The sequence below is a fragment of the Dryas octopetala genome, chromosome 4, assembly GCF_963921425.1.
Source record: "Dryas octopetala chromosome 4, drDryOcto1.1, whole genome shotgun sequence".
Lineage (NCBI taxonomy): Eukaryota > Viridiplantae > Streptophyta > Magnoliopsida > Rosales > Rosaceae > Dryas > Dryas octopetala.
Window position 1 is genome coordinate 8415291 of NC_141369.1, and position 8588 is coordinate 8423878.

The 8588-nt window shown below is 34.8% G+C and overlaps 1 protein-coding gene across 1 annotated transcript; it reads left to right on the top strand.

The window, feature by feature from the left end:
• The first annotated feature begins 985 nt into the window (after positions 1 to 985).
• On the top strand, positions 986 to 3346 carry GCL2 (GCR2-like 2). Its single transcript, XM_086241421.1, has 3 exons — positions 986 to 1655; positions 1755 to 2072; positions 2670 to 3346. Exons 1-3 carry the CDS (start codon positions 1068 to 1070, stop codon positions 3006 to 3008), a joined length of 1245 nt encoding a protein of 414 aa, XP_086097547.1. The 5' UTR covers positions 986 to 1067; the 3' UTR covers positions 3009 to 3346.
• Positions 3347 to 8588: the final 5242 nt, after the last annotated feature.

Below are 8588 nucleotides of genomic sequence, written 5' to 3' on the forward strand. Positions count from 1 at the left end.
CAAGTTTGCAGTTGTTAGGTAGCCCAGTTAGAAGGGTCGTAGAATTATAGACCTACAATGCACCCAAGTTCAATCCTCCTCTCCCCAACTTAAAAAAAAAAAAAAAAAAAAATTATTAAGAAAATGTTTATTGTCTAAATTTTTTTTTTTTTTCAATTTCTGTTTCCCAACTTATGTGATATCAATTTATCTATTTATTCTTACTTTTGTATTTTTCTTTATAGAATTCAATGTATGAATGACATATAAGTTGAGCAATAATAGTTTTCACTTTTGATAGTAAGTTGAGAAATAATAGTTAGGACAAATAAAATGTTCTATTATATTATGGCATGACACTAGTCTTTTAAATTATGAATTACACTCTCAACTTTATCTTATAGAAGGCCTTTAACACTTATGAGATTCTCCATGCATTCCTTTTTAAATTAGAGCAAATTACAATTTAAATTTACATTCCTGAGTTTTGTCATGTTTTACAACTTGCACTTTGTAGTTTTAATTTTTTTTAATTTAGTAAATGATATTTTAATTTACTTACAATTGATTACTAACATATTTTTTTTTTGTTTAATTAAATGTTAATTGGTGACTTGGCAATTGCCGATCTCACATTTTTTCCAATCTATAAGACCGAATGTCCTCTCTTTATGTACATTTTTAGTACATCAACTTTGATATAGATTTTGGGAAGTCATTCGAGACTGTAAATCTATATCAAACGCTGAAACACTTTTAATGGAATAGTCTGGAAGGTCATTTGACTTTACAAGTCAGCAAAAATATGAGACACACAACTGCTACGTCATCAATTAACATCTGATTAGACAATTATATACAACTTTCCATACAATGTGAGACGTGACATGGAAAAATTTCTCAACGTTAAAACTTGCCACGTTGACAGGCAAGATTCCACGTGTAATGACAAATGAGCCACCAACTTGAGCTTGTTCCAAAAATTCTTACCGTCAAACTAGTTTAGCCTTCCTCCCTTCCCTCCTATCTCCTAGTCCCAGAGGAACCAGACCGACCCACAAGCTGAGCAGTCAGTCCAGTGGGCAACAATGGCGGACCGCTTCTTCCCGAATCTAATGCCAGACTTCGTAGCCGAAACCCCAAATTTGTCACCCCAACAACCCGAACCCGAAACTGGGTCCGACTCACTCATGAAACTCCTCTCCATCCCCTATCCATCTCTCTCCTCTCGCTTCAAATGCGCAGCTCTGGACCTCAAACAAACCGCACTCACAGAGACGTGGGGGGGACTCACCGGTCGAACCGTCCAAGACTTCACTCTCTATTCCGGGGCTCTCGGCACCGCTTTTCTGCTCTTCAAAGCTTACCAAGTCACTAACAACACGAACGATCTTACTCTTTGCTCTCAGATTGTCAAGGCCTGCGACTCTGCTTCTCTTGGTTCGAGGGATGTGACATTCATATGTGGGAGGGCTGGGGTTTGTGTTCTTGGGGCTGTCGCAGCAAAGCACGCCGGTGATGGGAAGTCGATGAATTACTATTTAGACCAATTTCGAGAGATTAAGCTGTCAAGAAATCTCCCTGATGAGCTGTTGTATGGGAAAGTTGGGTTTTTGTGGGCGTGCTTGTTTTTGAACAAACATGTTGGTGAGGGTTCAATTCCTTCAACATATATGGTAAGAATGGTGGTCCAATTTGTTGTATCTATTTGGGTTTTTGTTTGTTATATCATTTTGAGCATTGGGTTTGACATATGTTGTGGGTTGTGTGTGTAGAGAGCGGTTGTGGATGAAATTATGAACAATGGTAGAGCATTGGGTAAGAGAGGAAGATGTCCTTTGATGTTTGAGTGGTATGGGGAGAAGTATTGGGGAGCTGCTCATGGATTGGCTGGGATTATGCATGTTTTGATGGACATGGAGTTGAAGCCGGATGAGGTTGAAGATGTCAAAGGCACTCTCAAATACATAGTCAGTAATCGATTTCCGAGTGGTAACTTCCCGGCTAGCGAAGAAGATAGCAAGAGAGACGTTCTTGTGCATTGGTGTCATGGGGGTCCTGGAATTGCCCTCACGCTTGTAAAAGCTGCTAAGGTAAAAAATTTGATGCTGACAGTTCCTCTAGAGACTGATTTTTAACCCTTGATATGTTGGAGAGATGATACATGCTTGCATTCCAATCCTTTTTAATGCTCTCTATGAAAACACTGCAAACTTTAACCTTCATTGGCTATTGGCTATGCATCAAATAGTATAATGTGTTAATCATGGTTAGTATTGCAAACAGAATTCATGTGCTTTTCTCATTCTAATTATTAAGAGATTCGAATTATACTGGTTTTTCAATATGGTATTGAAATCATGGCTTGGAACATTTAAGCTTCTTTGTAATTCATTTACTAGCCATTTATTCGAACAACGAACATTTAATAAATTATATAAACTTGAACACCGTTCATCACATAATGAACTCCAATCGAAGTTGTTTGCCATAGAAACTCCTCCTTAAGACACTCATTTCATGGAAAAACTTGAAGTTGCATAGTGCACCTCATGCTGACATGGGGAAGGGTTTTCCATTTTCTAATTTTTTAAATATTCACTGTTAACTTGTATTTATCTTTCCTGTCTGAGTTTATCTTTTATAACTGCATTGTATTAAACTATTATTAAAGATATCATAAATCCCAGGTTTTTGGAGATAAAGAATTTCTGGAAGCAGCTACTGATGCTGCAGATTTGGTCTGGCAACGTGGGCTGCTCAAGCGAGTTGGGGTTTGCCATGGCATTAGCGGGAATGCATATGTGTTCCTCTCACTTTACCAACTGACAGGAAATGTAAGGTTCTTATACAGGGCCAAAGCTTTTGCTTGTTTTCTACTTGATAGAGCTCACAAGCTTATATCACAGGGAGAGATGCATAGAGGTGATAGTCCCTATTCATTGTTTGAAGGGATTGGAGGTATGGCTTATCTTTATTTTGACATGATTGAGCCTTCTCAGGCAAATTTTCCTGCTTATGAACTGTAAAAAGTGTTTGTATGAGGGGAAGAGGAAGTCTCATGTGTAGAAATTACCTTTGCTTGTTGTAATTTACCTCTGCTTAAATATAGGAACTTTTTTAGCCATGAACCAGAAAATAAACAGCTCCAATTAGTTTAGTTTAAACTTTGATCGCCTCTCTGTTAGCTGGATTTAAATTATACCTGCTAGTAGTTTGTGTTGGAGAAAAATTTAAACTACTGAAGCTTCCCCTTCATCAGTTCAAGGCTATTTTAATCACTTTCATCCAATGTAAATGAAGCCACATTTTTTTCCTCTTTCCTTTTTCTCTCAATTTAATGTTTTCGAATGGATCAAGTGCACAACCTTCTGTGCTTAATCTCTAGTATTATAACCTATGGGGTTTATACATCCTAGAGAAACCAAATCCCAGATGCAGGAAATCAAAGTCATCAAGTACTTTTTTTTTTTGGTTAACTAAAGTCATCAAGTACTTCATTAGAAGCAGGTTGAAGGTTTCTTAGTGCTAACCAACTTGAGATGATGATCTATACTAAAATATGAGAGCGGGAAGATTACACACAGTGGTTGTGCCGGGTGGACAACCTTTATTTTCCCTTTTTTATTCTTTATTTAAAAAATTATGTTTTGTTGTAATGTGCATGCATTGGTATGGATCAGGCACATGCATTTTATTAATATGCATTTGATATGAATCATGCACAGGATTGTTTTTTGTTTTATACATGCACTGCATTTGTAGTGTAAATCAATGCATATAAATTGGCAATTTAAAACCAAATTTATACATATACATGCATCCATACTATTTGAATACCTATCAAGAAGAATAATAATAATATGCTATTGACTATTGGAGTAATTCCCCTCCCCCCCCCCCTTCCCCCCCTCTCTCCCCCCTCCCTTCCAAACTGTGTATGGTCTATTAAGCCAAATAAATGAGAAAGAAGTATATTTAAGAACTTCGCTCTTGGGACCTCCAAGATCATGAAAATACCTTTAGCTCTTGTGGAAAAACTTGTCAGCAACATAAGGTTAGTAGATGGTGCAACATGGTTCACATTCACAGGTATATCATGTGTTTATAGATATTGCTTTTGTGAAATCCTTTCTCCTTTCTTTTCTACATTGCCTTTGAATCGGTGGCTTGCCTAGTTCATATTCTGCAATTATGCATGATGAATTAGAGTATGCACTACAAACAATAGATGAGATGTACAATCCTTACAGCCTTTTGAGAATCAAATATAGTTGCAGTTATGCCTTAGGTGGGTTGTATTCTAGTTTCACTCTGAAGTATGACATAACAGGGGAAATAAGTCACTCTTCCCACACATGTGATGCAATTTTCTACCTTAAGCATATAGCGAAGAGTACAGTTCAGTTTTCCTATTTGATAATAATTTTCCACCTCTGGACTTGTAGATTATTCACATCAGGTGCTATATTTGTCAAGGGAAACTATTACAAGTGGACTCACCTGGTCTGAAACATTGTTCATTTATGAAATTTGGACCTTCCGGTTTGGTGGTAGCATCCAAATTGGACGCAAAATTCCACTAAGTATGTAGTCATTCTCTTGGAATTTATAGCATAGTCCTCACTGATGGTTTCTCTGCAAAATCAGCTACAAATCTGAGCGTAAAATAGAGATAAATATCGATCTACAAAATTGAAAATCAAACGGAAATTGTAGCTACAGCAAAAATAAATTTGAAAATTTGATTATAGAAATTGACTTCAATGCAATCAGTTACAAATTTGAGCGTGAAATAAAGACATATGTCGATCAACAAATTTGAAAAGCAAAAATAGAAAAAAAAAATATATATATATATACCATACAAAGAAAGCCAACCATGTCTTAAAACTTAGATTGAATCAAGAAATCAAAGAAGATCAAATTGCGTGAAAAACTTAGATTGAATCAAGAAATCGAAGAAGATCAAACTACGTGAGAAATCACTGAAGAGAAATTGAGAAGAGAAAAGAAGATCGACGTGCGAATTTGAAGAAGTCGATATGCGAAATCGAAGATAAATGATGTGCGAAATCGAAGAAGATCGATGCGCAAAATCGAAGAAGATCGTTGTGCAAAATCGTCAAAGATCGAAAATGGAGAAAAGTGAAGAAGATTGTAACAAGTTTGAAGATCTCTTGTTCTGGAAGAGTCTGAACACTATGTTGAACGTGTGTGGGTTAGGTAGGTGACTAACCTAATTGTTAAATATTTAACCTTGTTATTACATTTTAAAAATAGGTGTATTATAGGGTAAATGGTATGACTATCATTAATCCTAGAGTAATTAATTCAATTTTGAGTTTATTTATCTGAAAATGAAAATATTATTCTATATACATGACAATATCAAGAATAATTTTTCCAAATGATGAGAGAGCAAGAGTCGAACTTCAATCAAATACAAGTGATCTTTCTTTTTGTTACAAAAGAGGCCAAAGAAAGAAAATGAATTCAAACTATAACCTTGAGTATAAAAGTAAATATTCTCAAACTACAAGTCTGCATCCCAATATAAGTAGGCTAAGAATGAAATTATAATTTTCCACTTCTTATTCAAAAGTTTGAAAAGGGGACTCTTATTGGAATATTAGATTACTGTTACTCACTTTGAGATTTCTGACTATAATAACATTATAGTTAATTAAGGGTGTGTTTTGGCCGGATGGGATTAGAAATAGGGTGTTTCAATTTTAATAAAAAAAATTGGAATTTCAGTATCTCATTCCGATTCGGAATTTTTTGGATTTCTCGGAATTTTTGAATTTTTTCAAAATATCACATTTCGGAACTTTTAGATAAAAATCAGAATTTTTCACTTTTTCTTATTTTTGAAATATTTATTAGAGCATCTTCAGATTTGACAAAAGATTATGATGCGTTTCAATGTTTATATTAGAATGTAATTAAAGTATATGTCAAAATTTTAAAAAAATATACAAAATATTAATTTAAATAACATCGAGAACCATATTATACTAGAAAAAAAAATTCCGTTAATTCCAAAATACTAACAACTAAAAAAATAAAAGCACTACCCAAGCCCACAAATTTAACTTGCAAGTAACATTCTAGAAGGCCTAACATCCAGACGCCACCAATAAGGACACAATACCATATGCCAAAATAATTGTTCATATTTCACTTTACCAAAAGCAAAGACACTGCTACAATAAATAGAAAATTTCAAAAAATCAGAACATCATCAACACAAAATCTGCAAAATTTGACTCAAGGCAACCCTAAACCCATAATCATTTACTTCTAAATTTGCAAAAAACATGAAATTTATGGGTTTTCTATTCTAATTTTCTTCTTTGTTACTTTTACAATAAACGGAAACTGCGAACTGAAATTGAAACTGCACCAGACAACTAAAACGACCATAAATGTAGTACTTTCCAGCAAACCAAGCATCAGTCCCTCTTCATCATAATTGCATCTAGAATACTTCATGCCTTCCATACCTAGAAAACCAGAAATTAAACAAAATAACTAGAAAAACAAAGCATACAAGTTAACTGAAACTGCACAACAACAAAAACGAAAACTGAAAAGCATAGAGCAAATCTCTGTGAACTGAAAAGCTTACAAGTCACCTACTACCAGTGCTCCCTCTTCTCTTTCCTAGTTTCACCTTTTCTCAGTCCCGGACCATAATAGAGTGAGGTAGAGAGAGAGAGAGAGAGAGAGAGAGAGAGAGAGAGAGAGAGAGAGAGAGAGAGAGAAGGAGAGAGAAGGAGGAGAAGAAGAAAGGGAAGAGCAGAGCATGCGGTAATGCAAAGTAGAGTTTGTTCATCGTGGCTGGGCTGGGCTGGGGTTCGCCTTTAATGGTAGAGAGAGAGAGAGAAAGAGGAGGGCTAAGACTAAAAAGGCTAAGATGCTGTGGATTATGAGGTTCTTTGACTTTTTCTATGCTGCAATGCTCATGACAAAGTGGACAGCTGGCTACTGCATTTACCTAAGTGACCTGGAGGTTACAAAAGTAACCTTATTGTTAAATTTTAAAAATATGTGTAGTGCAGCTTAACTAGGATGCGTGTCATACATCCTAGAGTAATTAATTCTAAAAAAATCTAGAAAAGCAGGAAAAAAAATAATCCAGTAAGTTTTAATTGCATGGAAAAACAAGGAGGTAGTGTTTGTACGAAATCATAAACTATAAAATATATAATATTAATATTAATATAAATACGGAATCAATTAGCATAATTTCAGAAATATCGATCGGAACGGAATGGCTTCGAAATTTTTCGGATCGGAATTTACAGAAACATTCCAATTTTTCAATCCAAATCACACCCCAATAGTTAATTAATGAATTAAAATTTTGGTTTGGACAATTTAATGCTAGTTGCTGCATGTGGGGAGGATGCCCAAGGTTCCAATTGAATTTCAGATAGATTGTGCAGTCTGATTGGCCCTCTGATAACATAATAATCCAAGTCGATCATTGTGAGTTGTAAAATAAACAAGTTCTAAACTTGTGCATCACACAGAAAATATATTATCTCTATGGAAAAATTTTAGCTAAAGAACTTCAACTATACCTTATGTCCCTATCTAGGAAATGAATTTCACTTTGTGTCAATTAAGGACTGAAATTTCATTTTGTGTTAAATAAGGACCCTGTTTTTTAGTTTTTATATCAACTTTGGCCCTACATTGGACCCATCAAACCTTAACCAAATTCAGCAAACTTATACTGGATTTAAAGCTATGCATCTCCTCTTTACAACCATGTAACGATCACTCAAATCGGATCTCTACAACTCCAAATAATCGGCCCCAAAGTTCTAAACTTGTGCATCACACAGAAAATATATTATCTCTTTGGAAAAATTTTAGCTAAAGAACTTCAATTATATCTCATGTCCCTATCCAGGAAATGAATTTCACTTTGTGTCAACTGAGGACTGAAATTTCATTTTGCGTTAAATAAGGACCCTGTTTTTTTAGTTTTTATATCAACTTTGGCCCTACATTGGACCCATCAAATCTCAACCAAATTCAGCAAACTTATACTGGATTTAAAGCTATGCATCTCCTTTTTACAACCATATAACGATCACTCAAATCAGATCTCTACAACTCCAAATAATCAGCCCCAAAGTAGGGTGCCCAAACTGTCCAATCCGACTTTTGAAAAAAATTCTGGAAAATTGGACAGTTTCGGGTACCCTACTTTTGAGCCATTATCTGGAGTTGTAGAGGTTCAATTTGGGTGTTCTTTATATGGTTGTAAAGAGAAGATGCATAGCTTTAAACCAGTATAATTTTTCTACGTTTGGTGGAGGTTTGATGGGTCCAACGTCGGATCAAAGTTGAGATAAAAATTGAAAAAAAAAAAAAAACGAGGTCCTTAATTGACACAAAATGAAAGTTTCAATTATTAGTTGACACAAAGTGAAATTCATGTTCTAACATTGAATATAGTTGGAGTCCTTTAGCTAAACTTTTCTCATAAATATAATAAGAAATTACATTTAATCAATATAACATTTTAGTATTATATAATGATCAATGTAAATTTTCTTTTCCCATAAAAGCCAATAAGTTTTGAAATT